The sequence below is a fragment of the Periplaneta americana genome, chromosome 2 (genome assembly GCF_040183065.1).
Source record: "Periplaneta americana isolate PAMFEO1 chromosome 2, P.americana_PAMFEO1_priV1, whole genome shotgun sequence".
NCBI lineage: Eukaryota > Metazoa > Arthropoda > Insecta > Blattodea > Blattidae > Periplaneta > Periplaneta americana.
Window position 1 is genome coordinate 201,720,514 of NC_091118.1, and position 24,435 is coordinate 201,744,948.

The 24,435-nt window shown below is 34.5% G+C and overlaps 1 protein-coding gene across 3 annotated transcripts in view; it reads right to left on the bottom strand.

The window, feature by feature from the left end:
- LOC138695047 (angiotensin-converting enzyme-like) overlaps nt 1–24,435 on the bottom strand; it is a 107,718-nt gene that overhangs the window by 33,655 nt on the left and 49,628 nt on the right. For all 3 annotated transcript variants that reach the window (XM_069819382.1, XM_069819380.1, XM_069819379.1), the window contains exons 2-3: nt 8,007–8,168; nt 2,302–2,410 (exon numbers count right to left, since the gene is read on the bottom strand). In XM_069819382.1, coding sequence (XP_069675483.1) covers nt 2,302–2,410; nt 8,007–8,168 — 271 coding nt within the window. The remainder of the gene's footprint in view (nt 1–2,301; nt 2,411–8,006; nt 8,169–24,435) is intronic.

Here is a 24,435-nt window from a genome sequence, read left to right on the forward strand (position 1 = left end):
GTGAACGTGTTTTCTTATCTGAAGGCTGAGTGCACATCACAAAAGTTCCGTCATGCTTTAGCACCGTTCAAAAATTCCACTTAACATCAACATGGATTTGAACCCAGGACTTGTGCGTGAGCGGAAATTCTACCCTGTAGCCTTTGGCCTAACGGTGCGTCTTGTAATTTAAGGCAGGAAGTGTCTTCGTACAAAGCTTGCCAGTCTCTTCTTTTTACCTTTACTCGTGTATTGACATCAAAAGTTTCGGCACAGAGGGGCCATGAATTAATAAAGTGCAGGCAGGCCCTCCCCGTCACGTCTTCAGTTCTTGCTCTACTGTCGGGCGTGTGTTGAATTATTCTAGCCTTCGTCCCTAAAAGGAAGTCACCGGAGCAGCCACTTCCGGTGCATACCGACTACAACATTACCGGCGAAGTACGTGGAAACCACCTGCAGCTCCTACAAGACACTCTCGTAGCTTTTCCTTGCAAACGTCGGGACGATTTACAAGATTGGGATCAGAGTTCGATAGCTTTCACCATTTTCATCTCTCTTTAACGTACAAAATAAGATGTTAAGCTGTAGATTTGCACTATTCTGCTGGCATAAGTAGAGAATCCTCCCATTCCAAACACCTTTGTATCGGCCCTAAAATTCCCGTAACAGAAAAAAAGGCACGACCAACAAATCTTTAAGAAAAAATAATCGGAGAAAGAGAGACATACAGACAGAACAAGAGGAAGAGATAATGAATGAAACACGATAAAAGTAGGAAATAGAAAAGAGTATAACAAGACGGAGGACGAGAAGAAACGAAAAGTGGAAAATGAAGAACGAGGAAAAATAGGAAAGGAAGACGGAGGACAAGTAGAAATGATAAGACGAAGACGAGAATGAGGAGAAAAAAGGAAGACGGGAGATGAAAAGAAAAAGAGAAGAGGAAGAGCGAGGACACGGAAGTGGGAGACGGAGGACGAGCAGAACAGAGAAGAGGAAGGATACGAAGTAGTAAATGGCGATAAATGATAGAATTGAGAGACGAAAAAGACACACTTGAAGGAGATTCAGAAAACAGAAGTAGAGGAATATGGAAAGAAAAGATGCAAATGGGTGTATGAAGAAAGAAAGTAGAAAGTGGACAATTACTTACTTACTTACAAATGACTTTTAAGGAAACCGAAGGTTCATTGGCGCACTTACATAAGCCCGCCTTCGGTACCTATCCTGAGCAAGATTAATCCAATCTCTACCATCATATCCACCTCCCTCAAATCCATTTTAATATTATCCTCCCCTCTACGTCTGGGCCACCCCTAAGGTCTTTTTTCCTCCGGCCTCCCAAATAACACTCTATATGCATTTCTGGATTCATGGCCTACCCATCTCAAACGTCTGGATTTAATGTTCTTAATTATGTCAGGTGAAGAATACAATGCGTGCAGTTCTGCGTTGTGTAACTTTCTCCATTCTCCTGTAACTACATGGCTCTTACGACAAATATTTTCCTAAGCACCTTATCCTCAAACACTCTTAATCTCTGTTCCTCTCTCAAAGTGAGGGTCCAAGTTTCACAACCATAACGAACAACCGGTAATATAACTGTTTTTTAAATTCTAACTTTCACATTTTTGAGAGCAGACTGGATCATAAAAGCTTCTCAACCGAATAATAACACGCATTTCCCATATTTATTCTGCGTTTAATTTCCTCTCGAGTGTCATTTATATTTGCTACTGTAGCTCCAAGATATTTCATTTTTTCCACTTCTTCAAAGGATAAAATCCGAAATCCGTGGCGCTACAGCCCATTAAGAGCCAAGACAGACCAGTCGGCTGCTGGCCTCCCGTCCAGAGGTGGACGATCATCCAGCCAGAATAGAGGTATCGTGTGGTTAGCACGATGATTCCCCCAGCCGTTATAGCTGGTTTGCGAAACCAGATTTTCGCTACCTATCGTAGCTCCCCAAGTGCATCACGATTCTGGATGCGCACCGGTCCCATACACTGGCCGAAATTTCATGGGAAAATTTATTCCCTCACGAGGAATCGAACCAGCGCGCATTCCGTAACGCGAGTCCTAGGCAGGATGCCTTAGACCACGACGCCACGGCGCGGGACAAATGGATGAATTTCCGATTTTTATATTTCTATTTCGTTCTGGTCACGAGACATAATCATATAAAAATTAAGAGGTAGAGGCAGACCGAAAAGAAAAAACATGGAAGTGGAAGAGGAGTTGTAAATGTCGTAGGGCAAAATAGAAGAAGAAAATGCAGTGTAGTAATAAGGCCGAAGCGCAGATTAGGTGAAGGAAACTCACCAGGATCCAGCGACAGGCCGTCTGTGGCGAGGTCGCAGTTCTGGTTGTCGTAGGGGCAGATCTTGGCGGAGCTGTAGATGGTGGTCATGTTGGTCTGGTGGCTGTTGAGCTGCAACAAAGCACACACAAACCTAAGGACTGTCATCATGAGAATCTTGAGACAGGCTAGCCCCAAATCGAGGGAAATAGCATATCTAACGTTAGTGCGACCGTTAATGGAATACGGAACTACGTGTTGGGATCCCTATAGAATATGTCAGATAAATTCCTTAGAAAGAATCCAGTATAGAGCAGCTAAATTTGTTAAAGGTAAAAGAGAAGATGGGAACGATAGGATAAAAGAACTTAAATGGGAAACTTTGGAAAACAGACGTAGGAAAACTAGAATAACATCATTGTATAGAGCACATCTAGGTCAGAAAGCATGGGTAGACATAACGGCTCGGTTAGAAAAGCCAACGTACTATGGTAGGAACGATCATGATTTTAAAATCAAATGTAGGAAACAGAAAACGGATGTAGGTAAATTCTCATTTTTAAACAGAACTATAAATGATTGGAATGACCTACCTGCAGCGGTCTTTGAGGGCTGTCCTTCCTTAAGGAGATTCAAGAATAATTTAAAAAGTTGTGTATAAAGTGCAAATTAAAATTAAGGTGACATTCAACATTTAATTTTTTAAGGTGACATGTATTTATCTAGCCTGACGAGTTTACTTCCTTGGTTTGAATTGTAAATTATTTAAAAATAGCGTGTGAGAGGGCCTTAGACTAGAAATGTTTAGTTTAAATGTAGTTCTGTTCATAAGTATGCATAAGGATGTAATTATTTAACTTATTTGAACTGTTGTATCAGTGAAGCGAGGTGAGTCAGTGAAGTTATGGTTTTACAGTGCAGTGAACAGTTCCGATCAGTGATAATTTATAGCGTCAATGAAATGTGTTCTATAGTGTCAGTGAAATGTGTTACATAGTGTCAGTGAAGTGTGTGCTAAAGTGTCAGTGAAATGCGTCATAGTGCCACTACAGGGAATGAGATGAGAGTAAAGTGAAAGACTATTGAAACTTATGTAGGACCTATACATAATTATGTAGGTTGTGTTGTAAAATTAGGTGTTTTTATTTTATGTTTTATTATTATTGTGTTAAATTGTATTGTGTATTCTTATTGTATTGTGTATAAAATTGTATATGTGTTGTAAATTGTATTATGTATTGTAAATTTTATTGTGTATTGCTTATCATTTTAACTGTGTATTGTTAATATTGTATATACCACTGCCACCGGGTGCTTGCCCACTTGCAGTGTAAATAAATACATACATACATCATTCTTGGTTCCATCTCTGGAAGGCAGATTTGAAAGAAGCAGTTCTTCCTGATCATTTTCAATATCCCTCTCAAACACATTTTATTTTCATAGATATTCATTCCAGATATCGGCGACTATGATTAACGTTTTCGTAATCAATGATACACTAGCAAACTTCTTTAATGGGACACTCCACTGAAAATCACGAAAACTTTCCAAAAAAAATTATTGGCTATTTTACTTCTTTAGAACGTATATTATCATACTCAAAATGGGTTTACTTCAATTCTGATTACAAATATGTATTTATTAATTTTTTTAACTAAGTCTGGCGTTTAAAGAGCTGTCAATTATTTTTTCATCAAAGAACTCTTTTTTTTTTTTTTTTTAATTTCTGATTACAAATCTAGCAACTTTTTTCTAAAGTTGGCTCCCTGAAGTTACTAGATGAGTGTAGCGGAGGAGAATTTTAACAAGTATGTGTTACATAAATATTCAGTTGACATTCAAATCCATTTTTCCATAAGTTTATTTTTCTTGAATAATTTCCGGCCCCGGAACAATTTTTCCCTTGAAATTATTCAAATCTGCTTCACAGGGAGCTTTACCTGAAAGACTAGATTTGCATAATTTTATTTTTCTTGATTCAACACCAATTTTTTTTATCAATTTGGATGAAATTTTTACTGCAAGTATTTTGAGGTAACTGCATTTATTTTGTAAGAAATACTGCTAGTTTATTTTGTTAATATTTTTTCATGAATTATAAAAAAGAATAATATTTTCAAAATTTCAAAAAAAATATTTGAAAGTGAATAAATGAGATACTTCATAAAATGGATGCATTAATATTTCTTTATGTCTTGTGAATGTAACCAAAAAGGAATGAAGCTTAAAAATTGAGATCTTCTACTAAAAAACTTGGGTTTGAAAATATTTCTAAAACAAAAAAAGAAAAAATAAAAAAGCAAAAGCCAAAAAAATTTGGGAGTTCAAAATTTGGATTTTGTTCGTCCTTTACTTACTGTTTACTGTATATGGTTTATACATTTTTAATGTTTTACTACTAATTTATAAAAATCTGTCTGATTTTCATCAAAATTGTGATTTCCATACCTACGACACTCGTAACAAAAATAGTTTAACTATTCCAGTTCACCACCTTACAAACACTAGTAGAACATATATGGTCTTTGGTATTAAAATATACAACAGTTTGCCTGATGACATCAAATATACAAAAAATTCTCTGAAATTTAAGAATTATATAAAAACGAAATTAATAAAATTGTGTCCCTACAGTCTTGAGGATGCACGCATGGGCCGTGGAAATGAATAATGTTTTTTTTTTTTATATTTGACTTATTTTACATTGTAATTGTATATATTTGACCATGTCTATGCATACATTATGCCATCGACAATAAAGTTCTATCTATCTATCTGTCTGTCTGTCTGTCTGTCTGTCTGTCTGTCTGTCTGTCTGTCTGTCTGTCTGTCTGTCTATCTATCTATCTATCTATCTATCTATCTACCTACCTACCTACCTACCTACCTACCTACCTACCTATCTATCTATCTATCTATCTATCTATCTATCTATCTATCTATCTATCTATCTATCTATCTATCTATCTATCTATCTATCTATCTATCTATCTATCTATCTATCTATCTATCTATCTATCTATCTAAACATACTTTCAAAATTTGGTTGAAAAAAATGATTAGGAAAAAACTTGACATTTTTAATGGAGCGTCCCATTAATATGAATGAAAAATTGTGTATATACGTATTTTGTATGTAAAAATATTTAATATACGCATTGCTATTTGTATATGGACACTAGTATAGCGATTCAGAGCACTTAGTGGAGTGGTGAATGTTGAGAGTTGTTCTGTGAGGCATGAGTTTGACCAGCGTGGGAACTCAGCAGCCACGTCAGACTCTAACATCTCCAAGTAAAGAAGAGATCACGCTGCTTGCAAGCTGTTCCCAAATCATACGGTCTGCAGACGTGCGAAATGATTACGTGACGCGAATCAAGATCCTTGAAATGCAGCATCACTACTCTGCTAGCTGATGAACTGGGTACTATGAGGAGCGAGGAGAACAATGAGCATCATCAGGAAAGAGAGGAGCGTTAAGGAGAGAAGCAGGAGAAAAGGGAGGAGTGAGATTAGATGCGCCATAAGAGAGATTAGAAGCGCCATAGGGGAGATTAGAAGTGCCATAAGATTAGAAGCGCCATAGGAGAGATTAGAAGCACCGTAAGGAAAATGAGAAGCGCAATATGATGAGAAGCGCCATAAGGGAGACTAGAAGCACCATAAGGGAAATGAGAAGCGGCATAAGGGAGATTACAAGCGCCATAAGGGAGACTAGAAGCACCATAGGGAGATTAGAAGCGCTATACGGGAGATTAGAAGCGTCATAAGGGAGATTACAAGCGCCATAAGGGAGACTAGAAGCACCATAAGGGAGATTAGAAGCACCATAAGGAAGATTATGAACACCTTAAGGGAGATTATAAGCACCATAAGGGAGATTAGAAAACCCATAAGGTAAATTAGAAGCACCATAAGGAAGACTAGAAACACCATAAGGGAGATTAGAAGCACTATAAGGAAGATTATGAACACCTTAAGGGAGATTAGAAGCACCATAAGGGAGGTTAGAAGCACTATAATGGAGATTATGAACACCTTAAGGGAGATTAGAAGCACCATAGGGGAGGTTAGAAGCACTATAATGGAGATTATAAGCACCATAAGGGAGATTAGAAGCACCATAAGGGAGATTATAAACACCATAAGGGAGATTAGAAACACCATAAGGGAGATTAGAAGCGTCATAAGGGAGATTAGAAGCACTATAATGGAGATTAGAAGCACCATAAGGGAGATTATAAGCACCATAAGGGAGATTAGAAGCACCATAAGGGAGATTATAAGCACCATAAGGGAGATTGGAAACACCATAATGGAGATTAGAAGCGTCATAAGGGAGATTAGAAGCACTATAATGGAGATTAGAAGCACCATAAGGGAGATTATAAGCACCATAAGGGAGATTAGAAAACCCATAAGGTAAATTAGAAGCACCATAAGGAAGACTAGAAACACCATAAGGGAGATTAGAAGCACTATAAGGAAGATTATGAACACCTTAAGGGAGATTAGAAGCACCATAAGGGAGGTTAGAAGCACTATAATGGAGATTATAAGCACCATAAGGGAGATTAGAAGCACCATAAGGGAGATTATAAACACCATAAGGGAGATTAGAAGCGTCATAAGGGAGATTATAAGCACTATAATGGAGATTAGAAGCACCATAAGGGAGATTAGAAGCGCCATTGCTATCCTCCTTTTGACTTCCTGGCAGCAGCTCATGTTACTGCTTATAGTACACCCCAAGTATTTGAAGCTGTCCACTTGCTCTACTACCTCATTTAGAATCCGCAAGTTTATCTTCTCTACTTTTCCATTGTCTTCGTCTTGTTTGCATTTATCTTCATTCCATACTGCTCACAGCTGTCATTTAGCTCCACTAGTATGTCCCTTAGTATTACCTCCTCTTCTGCTAATAACTCCATATCATCAGCAAATCTTGTGCACTTTATTCTTCTTCCTCCTACTATCACTCCTCCCATGTTATGAAAACAGTTCTTCACTAAATCCTCCAAGTATATGTTGAACAGGGTAGATGATAATGGGCATCCTTGACGTACTCCTCTCCCTATTTGTATAGACTTTTGTTTTTAGATAAGCGATTCATATTCATAAATGAATTATTTTTATAATGGAAAGTGTGTGAAATTAGTATATTACGATACAAGGTTGGGAAATGCTTTTTACAAAAATGGAGCAAAAGTTTGAAAAACGAGCAGAGCAAGTTTTTCAATTTCCGAGATTTTGTAATGCACTTCACAAACGTGTATAGTACAACATTTTTTGCTCGATCTTAGTTTTAAAATTGCGAATAGAATATATTTTGCATTGAAAATTTAGAGCAATATTATTCCAAAGCCTTCGGAAAATAGCACTGTAATGGTAACTAAGTAACAATAAGTGCACTGTAATGGGTCTGTTTCAGTATAGTTTAATGTTATGAAGAATGGTTTCCATAGCAACAAGTTTCTATATGGGAATTCTAACTTTTAAGGCCTAACAACAATAGTTGTAAACATAACAAAAAAACACGATCGTGCAAAAAATAAATTACACTGGATGTTGCCATTCCCAGCCAGGCCGTGTTTAGCTGAAATTACCAAAAGTAAATATCGGAAGGCTCGCTAACTTTGTAAATTAGAACTCTTCCGTTTCAATGCTCGCTCGTGAATACAAACTCGCAGGTTTTGCGTAATGAGGCGATTAGTAGGGCTGTTACCTCGCTGAGGGCGGAATCGTTGAGCGCCGAGATCCCCAGCACGGACAGGGTCTTCAGCTGGCGCTTCACGGTCTCGTTCTGGAAGTTCTGCCAATCCACGCCGCGGAAGTGCTGCTCCCATTGCTCCTTCTCGAACTGCGCGAACGCCAGAGTCTGCGCCGTCTGTAACAATTGAATATTACTAGTACTAACCCACCAGGGGAACGGGCAGTGCTGCAGACACACGAGATTACACAGATATAAAGCATGAATACAATACAGGGTGTACACAAAGTCTCGATCCATTTTTGAGTAAACGTCAGAATTTTTTTTATTGTTTCAGACTAATCTATTAGTACGCTGAGTACTGAAGAACGGGTGACTATAGTCAGTGGTGGATTGCGCGTTGTAAGGGGAGTCTGTATTTTCATATCTCACAATGTTAAATCCCTCAATTTTGGGTACACTTTTCTCAGAAGTTATAAAACATACAAATGTAGAAAAAATATGGTATGTAACATATCTTTAAGTACACAAACGGCTAAATAAATTTAAAATTCCACACTGGGCGGTTGGCAAAAAAAAAATTCGTTGATAACATTTTTTTTGCATTAAGAACTACTACAAATTGTTTTTTTTTTTTTTTTTTTTTTTGCTGAAGCTGGAAATAATATTAATTTTTTAACCTACTGTGTAAAGTGCCATCATATTGATATTGTGTATTAATTTCAACCTTCTCAGTACAATACTTTCTGAGAAAAGTGCACACATGTCACAAAACCTGCAGAAAAGTATATTCTATTATCCATGTGCTAAAAAGGATAAATGTTCATCTCCCCTCTTGCTTAAAAAAGTCCCTTGTGCAGACACTTGTATTTCCCTATTTCGACTATGCGGACATTTTACTGACAGACCTCTCCAGCGACAACAAAATGAAACTTCAACGTACTCATAATTTGTGTGTACGTTTTGTAAGCAATGTTCGTAAATATGATCATATTACCCCATCCCTGGAAGCAATAGGTTGGCTTAAACTAGATAAGAAAAGAAATTTACATTCACTTCTCTTTCTCTTCGAAATCTTGAACTCTTCTATTCCTTCGTACCTGTCGTCTCGCTTCACTTACCTTTCTTCCCACCATAATCTGAACACACGCTCTCGTCATGAAACAATATTAACAATACCATCCCATCGCACCTCCTCATACTCATCTTCTTTCACAATAGCCCTGCCAAGACTCTGGAATTCGCTACCTGCTAGCATCAGGGACTGTCGAAATAAAATTGAATTCAAACGAAAACTTACTAGGCACTTGGTCAGTAATTGATTACTTGTAAATAGTTTCTTTAATCTATCACAAAATATTTCAATATTCAGTAAATTCATCACTATACAATTTTGTTATTCTAGATTTAATTTGTAATTCAGTAAATATAAAATATTCTTTGTTTCTCTATGATAAATTATCTTGCTTTAATTATTCAGGTAATCTTTTCGTACTTTGATTTTATTGTAATTGTAAATTTAATACTAATTGTAATATTATTTGTAATTGTAATTGTAAATTTAATACTAATTGTAATTTTATTGTTGATATTGTAGTTGGAATCTCCTGGTAGAGGGGCAGAGAAGGCCTGACGGCCTTATCTCTACCAGGTTAAATAAATAAATACTAAATAAATACTAAATACTAAAAATAAGAAAGTGCAGAAAAATTGATTCAAATTTTCCATATTATGAAAATCTAGCTTTCAGGTAAGGCTCCCTGTGAAGCAGACTTAAATAAATTTAAGGGAAAAATTGTTCCGAGACCGGGTATCGATCCCGGGACCTTTGGGTTAGCGCACCAACGCTCTACCGACTGAGCTACCCAGGAACTTCAACTGACACCGTCTCAATTTTTCCCTTATTTATTAAAGTTTCCTTATATTATAATGTTAAATTCCTCAATTTTGGGTGCACTTTTCTCAGAAGTTATAAAAGATACAAATATAGAAAAAAATAGGGCATATGTAACATACCTTTATGCATACAACCGGCTAAATAAATTTAAAATTTCATTGAGCGGTTGGAAAAAAAATAATTTGATAACATTTTTTGCAATACAAATTGCTACAAATTATTATTATTATTATTATTATTATTATTATTATTATTATTATTATTATTATTATTATTATTATTATTATTATTATGCTGAAGATAGAGCTAAAATTGATATGATTTATTTATTTCATCTAGCGGAGTTATAAATAAATATAAATAAATAAATAAATAAACTTACTTACTTACTTACAAATGGCTTTTAAGGAACCCGAAGGTTCATTGCCGCCCTCACATAAGCCCGCCAGCGGTCCCTATCCTGTGCAAGATTAATCCAGTCTCTATCATCATACCCCATCTCCCTCAGATCCATTTTAATATTATCCTCCCATCTACGTCTCGGCCTCCCTAAAGGTCTTTTTCCCTCCGGTCTCCCAACTAACACTCTATATGAATTTCTGGATTCGCCCATACGTGCTACATGCCCTGCCCATCTCAAACGTCTGGATTTAATGTTCCTAATTATGTTAGGTGAAGAATACAATGCGTGCAGTTCTGTGTTGTGTAACTTTCTCCATTCTCCTGTAACTTCATCCCTCTTAGCCCCAAATATTTTCCTTAGCACCTTATTCTCAAACACCCTGAACCTATGTTCCTCTCTCAGAGTGAGAGTCCAAGTTTCACAACCATACAGAAGAACCGGTAATATAACTGTTTTATAAATTCTAACTTTCAGATTTTTCGACAGCAGACTGGACGATAAGAGCTTCTCAACCGAATAATAACACGCATTTCCCATATTTATTCTGCGTTTAATTTCCTCCCGAGTGTCATTTATATTTGTTACTGTTGCTCCAAGATATTTGAATTTTTCCACCTTTTCGAAGGATAAATCTCCAATAACAAATAAATAAAAATAAATAAATAAGTAAATAAATAAAAAAATAAATAAGTAAATAAATAAGTAAATAAATAATTAAGTAAATAAATAAATACATAAATAAATAAATAAGTAAATAAATAAATAAGGCCATCAGGTCTCCTCTACCACACCACCACGATAAAAATAGGCACATACAAAAACAAATGTAGAGAGAATTGTTACATCAGAAAAAGAAATAAAATTACAAATACTAATACAAAAAACATAAATGCAGATTTGCACAAAGAGAGAAATAAAAAATATGAGTAGAAAGATGAGATCACAATGGGCACAAAAAGTATTAATGCAATATCTTGGCTGCCAAATATATTAGTGATTAAGGAAAATGACTAAATATCTAGAAATAAGTAACTGATCGTGCAAATATCAAGAGAAACGAAACACTAATAATTTATTTCGAAACATTTGCAATAAGAATACTCAGTTTACTGCATTGCACTCTACGCAGTAAGAAAATTCTTATCTTAGATAGTTTTTGAACGCTACTAAATTCCGACAGTCTCTGATGTCACTGGGTAGGGTATTCCACAAGCATGATTTTGTAACATACTAAGCTAGGAAAGTCTTTGATGCAGGAATAATTATTATTAGAAATACATTGCATAACCATCTTGAGTGATTTTCACTTCTTTCTTTGGTTCGAGACTTTATACGTGCCATATCACTAATGCTGGAACAGTTTGCTTAGATGTATTCTAGAGTTTAGCGAAATAATAACTTGATTCTTGCACGATAGTAGATAAATATTATCCGCTTTTATTTACTGTATACTAGTGACTTGCTGCTGCAAACTTAGTTCGTTAGACGTTCAAATAAAAATTTTTCAGATTTATTTTTAATGAACAATACTTGTCTTTTTAATAGTTATTTCCTTCCATAATAATGAAACATGCTCCCTCTGAATGGATTTTCTAGGCCAAATACTTTCTCTTGAACCTATCCAACTTCAGTTTTTGAGTTTCAACGCGAAAACGCAAGTATCAATGTCAGGACGATAGCAGTAGCTATTTCAGGTCATTGTGGATTGTAGGCGAAAGTTAAAAAAAAAAATGTCAGGTTTGCTAAGCTTTCGAACAATAGCATTTTCGTATAGCTGCTGCATGTAGAACTTGAAATGTAGAGCGTAAAATCATTTTATCCTACTAAGAGATCTTGCTGAAATGATCTGGAGACTACAAAATTTTCTAGGCCTCTTATTTTATCAGTAAGTAATACCTTTTGATCTTTCCTTAGGAACTGTAATTTTTGCGCTCTCTCGAGCCAATACTGAAGACAATGACTCATATAAATATCTACACTACACCGTCATTAAGTATATGAAAAAGACCCAACCCCACTGGGCTAATAAGTATAAAAATATTTGATTTTTAATAACAATATTATCTTACTTAAGTTTTGTAGTTATATCTAGCAGCCACTCAGTAAATTATAGAAATGAAGATCTAAATTAAGATATTCTCTACATTTACTTACATAACCTCAAAACGTTTCACTTTCATGTCATCAATATAGTATTAATATTATGTACAATTAATGAAAAATAGATGTATCATGATATTAACTATAATAATAATTAATTTCTAATGATGATAGTAATGTCATCAAACCACCTCAAGTTTCGTAGATTTGAATATCCAATACACAGCTGTACTCAGAAAATTATACACTGCAGAATCAGTTTTTAATAACAAATTGAATTGAGCTCTAAATATGTCGGCAATCCTGCAGGTCATGGCCTTCGTGTAATAGCCTATTGTTTATTGTAGTGTGTGTTTTGTTCTGAAATTCAATCAAGTCGGCCGTGATTCGATAAAATTAGTTCTCAAAACTGACAACAGATGGATTTTCGAAAATAGGAAAATTATGTAGGAAAATTGACATTTCACTAAAAACTACTACTTTTCCGAAAAACTTTGAGTTCCAAGCTTCAAAATGAGGGGCCATTTATTAAAATCCGTTCAGCCGTTTTCCCGTAATTTCCATTACTTACTTACTTACTTACTTACTTACAAATGGCTTTTAAGGAACCCGAAGGTTCATTGCCGCCCTCACATAAGCCCGCCATCGGTCCCTATCCTGTGCAAGATTAAGCCAGTCTCTATCATCATACCCCACCTCCCTCAAATCCATTTTAATATTATCCTCCCATCTACGTCTCGGCCTCCCTAAAGGTCTTTTTCCCTCCGGTCTCCCAACTAACACTCTATATGCATTTCTGGATTCGCCCATACGTGCTACATGCCCTGCCCATCTCAAACGTCTGGATTTCAAGTTCCTAATTATATCAGGTGAAGAATACAATGCGTGCAGTTCTGTGTTGTGTAACTTTCTCCATTCTCCTGTAACTTCATCCCGCTTAGCCCCAAATATTTTCCTAAGCACCTTATTCTCAAACACCCTTAACCTATGTTCCTCTCTCAGAGTGAGAGTCCAAGTTTCACAGCCATATAGAAGAACCGGTAATATAACTGTTTTATAAATTCTAACTTTCAGATTTTTGGACAGCAGACTGGATGATAAGAGCTTCTCAACCGAATAATAACACGCATTTCCCATATTTATTCTGCGTTTAATTTCCTCCCGAGTGTCATTTATATTTGTTACTGTTGCTCCAAGATATTTGAATTTTTCCACCTCTTCGAAGGATAAATCTCCAATATTTATATTTCCATTTCGTACAATATTCCCGTCACGAGACATAATCATCTACTTTGTCTTTTCGGGATTTACTTCCAAACCGATCGCTTTACTTGCTTCAAGTAAAATTTCCGTGTTTCCCCTAATCGTTTGTGGATTTTCTCCTAACATATTCACGTCATCTGCATAGACAAGAAGCTGATGTAGCCCGTTCAATTCCAAACCCTGCCTGTTATCCTGAACTTTCCTAATGGCATATTCTAAAGCGAAGTTAAAAAGTAAAGGTGATAGTGCATCTCCCTGCTTTAGCCCGCAGTGAATTGGAAAAGGATCAGATAGAAACTGACCTATACGGACTCTGCTGTATGTTTCACTGAGACACATTTTAATTAATCGAACTAGTTTCTTGGGAATACCAAATTCAATAAGAATATCATATAATACTTCCCTCTTAACCGAGTCATATGCCTTTTTGAAATCTATGAATAACTGATGTACTGTACCCTTATACTCCCATTTTTTCTCCATTATCTGCCGAATACAAAAAATCTGATCAATAGTCGATCTATTACGCCGAAAACCGCACTGATGATCCCCAATAATTTCATCTACGTACGGAGTTAATCTCCTCAAAAGAATATTGGACAAAATTTTGTACGACGTCAACAAAAGTGATATTCCTCGAAAGTTACCACAGTTGGTTTTGTCCCCCTTTTTAAAAATAGGTACAATTATGGACTCCTTCCATTGTTCTGGTACAATTTCCTTTTCCCAAATAGCAAGTACAAGTTTATAAATTTCGCTATATAATGCACTTCCACCCTCTTGTATTAATTCTGCTGGAATTTGATCGATACCTGGAGACTTGTACTTTTTCAGATTTTCTATCGCAATTTCGACTTCTGAAAGCGTGGGCTCGGGTATAAATGGCTCAGCAGTTTGTATTTCAATATCGTCCCGATCATTTCTATTTGGCCTATGTACATTTAGTAGTTGCGCAAAATAGTTTTTCCATCTGTTTAGGATTGATGGAGAGTCTGCAAGCAAGTCACCATTCTCATCCTTGATCACGTTTACCCTTGGCTGATATCCGTTCTTAAATTCCTTTATACCCTTATATAAATCTCTAATGTTTTTATTCTTACTATTTGTTTCTACCTCATTCAGTTTTTCCTTCAAGTAACCTCTCTTTTTATTCCTAAGTGTACGACTTGCTTCCCGTCTTTCATTGAAATAATTATCTCTCTTCTCCTCAACTGGATCCTGTAAGAATTTCAATTTCGCCTGTTTCCTTCTTTCTACTACCATGCAACAATCTTCATCAAACCACGGTTTCTTTTTCTTAGTTTCATAATAACCTATGCTCTGCTCAGCTGCAATTTTGATACTATCTCTGATATTTTCCCACACGCTATTAACATCTAATTCTTTCTCAACTTCGTCGGAACTTTCTAAAGTGGCAAACCTATTCGAAATTTCGACCTGATAATTTTGCTTAGCTTCCTCGTCCTTTAATTTCAAAATATTGAATTTAGTAATATTAACTTGTTGCTCTACTCGCTTGGCTACTGATAATCTTTCTCTTAATTCTCCAATCACCAAATAATGGTCAGAATTACAGTCTGCACCCCTGAAAGTTCGAATATCTACTATACTAGTATGTCTCCGTTTATCTATCAAGATGTGATCTATTTGGTTGTGTGTAAATCCATCTGGAGAAGTCCAAGTATATTTATGTAATTTCCATTACCAGTTCAAATTATATATATAGATACTGGCTTTAATAATTCAATTGCTAGTTTGTTTTTATGCGCAGTTAACATTTTATAGGCTAACTTTGTGAGAACTCTTATGAAAGCAACCTATATGGAAAGTAAATTTCCAACTGTTCCCCGTGAAGGCAGAGGAACGCTTCGTTGTTGTTTCAGACTGTATAATCTCATAAGAAATTTAAGCCGGCAACACAAATGCTGGAACATAGTAAATTAGGATGTCATCGGGCTCGCCGTTACCCTGGAAACGCAAACGTTAAAATCTGCATGCTTTGCATACCGCGAGGTCTGTGCGGTCACATGCTGCATGTGGCTATCTCTGTCGTAACGTGAACGGTATAATGACCCGCTACAGAGATCCTTGCGGAATGAGTTGGTTAACGCCGGTTGCTATGGCCACAGAATAAGGGATATAATGCAATGCGGAACCTGATTTGGAAACTGAAATATGAAACTAACCACTCATTCTGTATAATTATATATTAGTTGAAGTGTTTATGAATTTAATACTTGGAATTTATATCTTTATGTGTCTATTTTTTGTTACTTCATAATCTTATTTATTTACTTATTTATTTATTAGTTATTTGTTTATTTCCTTAGTACATATTTATTTATTTATTTACTTTCTTAGTTACTTGTTTGTCTATTTATTTGTTATTTATTTATTATTTATTTTTTACTTTTTGCATATTTATTTACTTAATTACTTACTTATTTGTTTGCTTGTTTATTTTTATACTTATTTATGTATTTACTTATTTATCTATTTGTTTCTTTGCTTATTTATTTATTTATTATTTAGATACTTATCAGTTTGTTTCTTTGTTTGTTCATTTATTTATTCATATACTTATTTAAATATTTATTTACTTATTTACTTACTTAATTACTTATTTGATTGTTTATTTATGTACTTATTTATTTGTTCTTTCGTTTGTTTATTTATTTACTTAATTATTTATTAGTTTGTTTATTTGTTTAATTATTTACTAATTTGTTTCTTTCGTTGTTTATTTATTTAGTTATTTATTTACTTATTTACGTAATTATTTATTTATGTCTTTGGTTGTTGATTAATTTATTTATCTACTTATTTACCTAATAATAATTTATTTATTTATTTACTTATCTATTTACTTATTTATTTATCAATTATTTATTTACTTGTTTATTTATTTATTTTTTTATTTACTCACCTATTTATTTATTTATTTATTCATCCACTTACAGTATTTATTCACTTCTTTACTCATCCATTTATTTATTTAATTATTTGTTCATCAATTTATTTATTTACTTGTTTATTTATTTATTTTTCTTATTTACTTATCCATATATTTATTTACTTATTTATTCATCCATTTAATTACTTGTTTATTTGTTTATTCTTCTTATTTATCCATCAATTTATTTATTTACCTACTTACTCATTTATTTATTTACTTGCTTATTTGTTTTTTCTTCTTATTTATTCATCAATTTATTTACTTATTTACTTATCCCTTTATTTATTTACTTGTTTATTTGTTTATTTTTCTTATTTACTCACATATTTATTTATTTATTTATTCATCCACTTATTTATTTACTTATTTACTCATCCATTTATTTATTTACTTATTTATTCATCCATTTATTTATTTACTTGTTTATTTATTTATTTTTATTACTTACTCAGCCATTTATTTATCTACTTATTTACTCATCCATTTATTTATTTACTTATTTATTCATCCATTTATTTATTTACTTGTTTATTTATTTATTTTATTTACTTATTTACTCATCCATTTATTTATTTACTTATTTACTCATCCATTTATTTATTTACTTATTTATTCATCCATTTATTTACTTGTTTATTTATTTATTTTTCTTACTTACTCAGCCATTTATTTATTTACTTATTTATTCATCCATTTATTTATTTACTTGTTTATTTATTTATTTTTCTTACTTACTCAGCCATTTATTTATTTACTTATTTATTCATCCATTTATTTATTTACTTATTTATTCATCCATTTATTTATTTACTTATTTATTCATCCATTTATTTATTTACTTATTTATTCATCCATTTATTTATTTACTTGTTTATTTATTTATTTTTCTTACTTACTCAGCCATTTATTTATTTACTTATTTATTCATCCATTTATTTATTTACTTGTTTATTTATTTATTTTTCTTACTTACTCAGCCATTTATTTATTTACTTATTTATTCATCCATTTATTTATTTACTTATTTATTCATCCATTTATTTATTTACTTATTTATTCATCCATTTATTTATTTACTTATTTATTCATCCATTTATTTATTTACTTGTTTATTTATTTATTTTTCTTACTTACTCAGCCATTTATTTATTTACTTATTTATTCATCCATTTATTTATTTACTTGTTTATTTATTTATTTTTCTCACTTACTCAGCCATTTATTTATTTACTTATTTATTCATCCATTTATTTATTTACTTGTTTATTTATTTTTCTTACTTACTCAGCCATTTATTTATTTACTTATTTATTCATCCATTTATTTATTTACTTGTTTATTTATTTATTTTTCTTACTTACTCATCCATTTATTTATTTACTTATTTATTCATCCATTTATTTATTTACTTGTTTATTTATTTATTTTTCTTACTTACTCAGCCATTTATTTATTTACTTATTTATTCATCCATTTATTTATTTACTTGTTTATTTATTTATTTTTCTTACTTACTCAGCTATTTATTTATATACTTATTTATTCATCCATTTATTTATTTACTTGTTTATTTATTTATTTTTCTTACTTACTCAGCCATTTATTTATTTACTTATTTATTCATCCATTTATGTATTTATTTGCTTTTCTCAATCACAAAGGCAAATGCCGGATTGTAAATTTACATACCATGATTCATCACCGCCTCAATCACCAATATCATAAACATTAATAAAAAAAATCTAAATTCAGTAACATGAACACAAGCCATCTACAACACACAACAGAAACAGGAACTCAACAATAGTAACAACGACCTACTGATGTACCCACAGATCCTATACACGGGGTATGACCACAGATATGAAATAAACTTAAAAAAATACAGGTAGATTTAGATTCAGAATGTCCTTTCTTAGTATGAGTACGTGAATGACCTTTCAACTACTTTATTTAATATTTTATGTTGAAGATGATATTATGATGATGGTTGTCAATAACATTATTCCAAGCCTCTGCACTGGGATGTTGAAATGTAACTGTTCGGTAGCGGTCCATGAACACGATGTTGAATTGTTAAAAAGCATGATAATTTTTTCTACGTTAAAACGTGATATAACACACGGCTGTAGAACTAAATTAAACGATTTCTTGCTTGACCATGCATAGCTTTGCTAAGCAATGCTTTTTGTTAGAACTCGTCGCTCTAAAGTGGAGTTCAGTGACATCTATCATGAGCGTGTTGGTTCGTACCACTATCTTCTATTCCACAGGTAGACACAGAAACTCAGTTATTCCAGCTCTTCATATATCCTACGAGGTGACACTAATACAGGACTGGGCACTAATACCTGAATCGAGTCTCTGCCGACTACCCCTTAACTCCCCTCTCCACCTTCCCCGGCTGATACAGTAATGTTTTGGTCTGATATGAGTACACAGGAAATAAGCATTGTTCAGTGACGGATTATATAAGGTAGGGATCATAATTTTTCGAACTTTCGAGCCTCGCTGGTCACATGAAATCCACCACTGATGCACAGTGTCTTATTGTGCGTTTCTTTGCAAGTCAGAGTAAGCGAAAAATACATGGGCGATGGTTTCTACTTTTCCTTTCACTTCCCGTTTATGCCCAGGGCTGTACTAATATATTCGTTGATATTTTAACAAACTTTGACCCTTTAATCCATATCAAATTATTGTAGGGATATACAGGATAAAAGTGAAATAACCCTAGAGATTTTCAGAGCTAATAGTAACAAAAAGTGCAATACCATATTGATGGAAAGTTTATATTCTTCTCTGAAAAAAATATTTCCCCCCACCAAATGTTTAACACCCTTTTATTTGGTAACTATCGGGAGTAGGATCATGACTTTTGTCCATATCGACCATTTATTCATTCATTCATTCACTTAGTGTTCTGCCAAAGGCAGGTCTTTCACTGCAAACCCAGCTTTCTCCAATATTTCCTATTTTCTGCCTTTCTCTTCGTTTCCTCATATGATCCATATATCTTAATGTCGTCTATGATCTGATATCTTCTTCTACCCCGAACTCTTCTCCCGTTCACCATTCACCACACCGACCATACTTACTTACTTACTGGCTTTTAAGGAACCCGGAGGTTCATTGCCGCCCTCACATAAGCCCGCCATTGGTCCCTATCCTGAGGAAGATTAATCCATTCTCTACCATCATATCCCACCTCCCTCAAATCCATTTTAATATTATCTTCCCACCTACGTCTCGGCCTCCCCGAAGGTCTTTCTCTTCTGTAGGAGCGTGAGCATTTATAACTACGATATCGCACCATCTACCCTTAAGTACTAAATACGATAACCTGTCACTGATAAATTCGACCTTTTTCACTGCTGATTTTATTCTTTTATGTACAAAGAATCCTGTTCCTAATTGGTGAGTATCGTTTCCTTCCCCATAATACAGTAAGTAATGCCTATTTGTGATATATCATTTCCATCTAACCTAACCTCTTGTACTCCCACGATGTCTATGCTATATCTAGCGAGTTCTTTTGCTACAAATGTTACCCCACCTGTTCTATAAAGACTAGTTACGTTCCATGTACCAAATCTTATAACCTTTTTCCTTTGCTGTGGTCGTGCCGGAGAATCAGTCCCATTCCACACCGACCATATCGATAGAAAATCTAATACAAAATAATTTATCCCTCTGGCGTATTTCAATAGCTTTGACAGTTTTCATGTACCTACTGTAAATTTAATTTAAAAACCACTAATTTCAAGCCACTGAACGTTGCGAACAGATTGCAACGTCGTAGCAAGAAAGGAAGGCTCGCGTACAGAAATAGATCTGAGTTCGTTGACCTCTTATATCTTTATTACTAGAAGAAAGATTACTGTGTTAGCGGCGATGTTGCCGGACTGTTGAAACTTCCAACTCAGTTTTCTAATTAACCGCGCATTTAGTTACAAAACGTAAAATAGGTTTTCTATTCATTTAAGTGTACCCTATCGCCCCTTTCAATCTGCAGGATTATTTCACTTCGACTATGTATTCCTCTGTTTACTACAGCTTTACAACAGTCTTCATGTTAAGTCCTCATTTGGAAACCTCCGAGACCTCAAACGTCTTAAACTGGCACAAAGCGGTACTCCATTCATAGTAGTATTCAATATTACGCTGGTTCCTACGTCAGACAAAACAGGGCAGCATGTGTGTATGTATATGTGCGTGTCTGCATCTGTTACAGGAGAGAATCAAACCCACGGCATTGACTTGACTTGCACAAAGAGTCAAACCTATACCCTCATGTATAGGTCTCTCCTAGCGGACAGGCAAGTTAATTTCTTAATAAATTGTATTAGTGCTTATTGCTTTCATCGAACTTAAAACATACTGCACATAATAAATTACACTAATGAGGAAAGGTAAAACGACTGAAAGGAAAAGGAGATGAGAAGAAAGTATCAGACGAAGAAATGGAAGAATAAGGTACAGAAGTTTTTTTTTATTGGGTTATTTTACGACGCTGTATCAACATCTAGGTTATTTAGCGTCTGAATGAAATGAAGGTGATAATGCCGGTGAAATGAGTCCGGGGTCCAGCACCGAAAGTTACCCAGCATTTGATGGTATTGGGTTGAGGGAAACCCCGGAAAAAATCTCAACCAGGTAACTTGCCCCGACCGGGAATCGAACCCGGGCCACCTGGTTTCGCAGCCAGACGCGCTGACCGTGTACAGAAGTAGAGAATGAGGAGAATAAGCTACAGAAGTGGTAGAAGAAGCAGAAGTAGAGAAAGAAGAAGTTGAAGAAGTAGAGGAAGGAGGTGCAAAAATAAAGAAATAAGGCGAAGAAATGGAGAAAGAAGCAGAAGTAGAGGAAAAGTGTAGGAAGAAGACGCAGAAGTAGAAGAAGGTACAGAAATAGAAGAACATATGCAGAAATATAGGAAGAATGCGAAAAAGTAGAAAAAGCAGATGTAGAAGTAGACAAAGACGAAGAGGAAGAACAAACAGAAATAGATGAAGAAGATAAGGAATAGAAGAAGGTATGCGGAAACAGAGGAAGAATGTGAAGAAGCAGAGGAAGAAGTGGATGAAGAATAAACAGAGGTAGAGGAAGAAGGTACAGAAAGAGAAGAAGATATGCAGAAACAGAGGAAGAATGTGAAGATGTAGAGGAAGAAATGGATGAAGAACAAGCAGAGGTAGAGGAAGAAGGTACAGAAATAGAAGAAGGTATGCAGAAACAGAGGAAGAATGAAAAGATATTGAGAAAGAAGATGCAGAAATAGAGAAAGAAGTGAATGAAGAACAAGCAGAAGTAGAGGAAGAAGGTACAGAAATAGAAGAAGGTATGCAGAAACAGAGGAAAAATGTGAAGATGTAGAGGAAGAAGATGCAGAAATAGAGGAAGAAGTGGATGAAGAACAAGCAGAAGTAGAGGAAGAAGGTACAGAAACAGAAGAAGTTATGCAGAAACAGAGGAAGAATGTGAAGATGTAGAGGAAGAAGATGTAGAAATAGAGAAAGAAGTGGATGAACAACAAGCAGAAGTAGAGGAAGAAGGTACAGAAATAGAAGAAGGTATGCAGAAACAGAGGAAGAATGTGAAGTTGTAGAGAAACAAGTGAAGGAAGAACAAGATGAAGTAGAGAAAGAAGATACAAAAATTGAAGAATATGAAGATATAGAGGAAGAAGGTATATACGTAGAGGAAGAAGATACAGAAGAATAAGACGGTGCAAAAGTAGAGATGACAGAAGTAGGAAAGGAATATGTACGGTAAAAATGATCTCAAGTGGGAGAAGGGGTAGAAGGAACAAAAGAAGGAAAAAAAGAAGAACTAAAAGAGATACGGAGAGAGAAGGAGATAAATAAAAGAAGGAGCAAGGGAGAAGGCAAGGGAAGAAATAGAAGGAGCAGAAGTGAAGAATGAAAAGAATGATCAGAAGCAAGAGGAAGATCCGAAAATGACGATGGGGGAAAGAAGAATTATGAGCAATAAAAAGAGAAAAGGTGTACTCAGCAACTGACATGTGGTAAATCATATACAGGAAGCTGTACAACGTGAGGGGCATTAATCATATGGTCAATGTACCGGAAACGACTGACAAAACAGTCTAAGTCGACGAGGAATGCGATGGTCCGCCACTGTGTAGTATCTCGCTCACGCCCAACAACGCAACTGGTGCGCACTTGTACTGTACGTGTTAGTGATGAACGAGACGAACGACATCGGTATTTGCCTGATGTTCGCAGAATTATCATCCATTCTTTTTCTGAACGACTTTTTCTTCTTCATCTTACTAGGCTGACCTCTTCCTTCATCTCTCAAAACTTGAGACTCCCCGACAGTGTGGTCAGCACGATTCAGGTCCACCGCGGAGACGTCACAGTACAAGACAAGAGATAAGCACCGAATCCTCTGGAATGGAAATAAATCTCCGGCCAAGTAATAATAATAATAATAATAATAATAATAATAATAATGTTTTATTTTCGCTGGCAGAGTTAAGGCCATAAGGCCTTCTCTTTCACTCAACCAGCCTTAATCAATACAATACATAAATTTAAATTACAAATATTTTCACTACACTTAAAAGGTTCTCCAGCAATATTCTTCACTACACATTTATTTAAATTTAGATAAACCTATAAGGTAAAGTAGTAACTTAATTTATGAGCTAATTTAATTCAATCAATTATAATTAATTTGAGATTTGAGATAGCTAGTAAAATGATGAAAATTAATTTAATATAAGCTTACTAGGACTATGTTACAGGGAGAATATATATATTTCTATTTCTATAATGAGAATATTAATGTAATTGCCATTAGAGGTTTTGTAAATCTATTTAGAGAAATTAAAGATAATAATAATAAGAATGGACAGATGTTAGTTTCATTATAAGTAACAAATATTAATCAGCAATTCATCTGTTAAGTAAGAATTTATGTAATTTTGACCTAAATGAAGCTATTGTCCAACAACCCCTTATATCACTCGGAAGCGAGTTCCAATTTCTAGCAACTGAAACTGTATAGGATGAAGAATATAAAGATGTCTTGTGGTAGGGTATAATGAGTAAATTGGTATAATGAGATCTTGTACTTAGCTGATGATATGCGGATAAATTTTGAAAACGAGAAGCCAAATATATTGGGGCAGCGGTGCGCAGAATTTGAAATAAGAGAACAAGAGAATGCAGGGCTCGTCGATCGCTTAGCCTTAGCCAAGACAGAGTTTGGAAAGACGGGGAAACATGATCATACTTACGAATATTACAAATATAACGGACGCACGCATTATGCACACGTTGTAACCTGTTGCTCAAATTTGCATTTAGGTTACTTAATATAATATCGCAGTAGTCAAAGTGTGGCATCACGAGTGTTTGCACAAGGTAGGGAATCGAACCACGCACGAACCGTTTAGTTAGACGCGGACGTACTTTTCATTAAATCATAGATACAAACTTTCTGGACGACATTCAAATAATAATAATAATAATAATAATAATAATAATAATAATAATAATAATAATAATAATAATAATAATAATAAATACCTGACAAGTGTATTTTATCGGCTGAGAAATTATTTGACATTGTCTTTGAAACCAATATAAACATTTCCGTGTAAGGATATTTAGCCAGAGTCAAAGAGATGTCCTGAGCTGTATTAATTGGAGACCCGATGTCATGGCAACGCCACGTTATGAGACATCCACTATGTCTAGATTCTACCAAGGAGACAAAACAAGAACAAGATTCTACAAGGAAAAGGAACAATGTTAAAGACAAAAATGTTGTGGAATAACTGTTAGTATGTCTG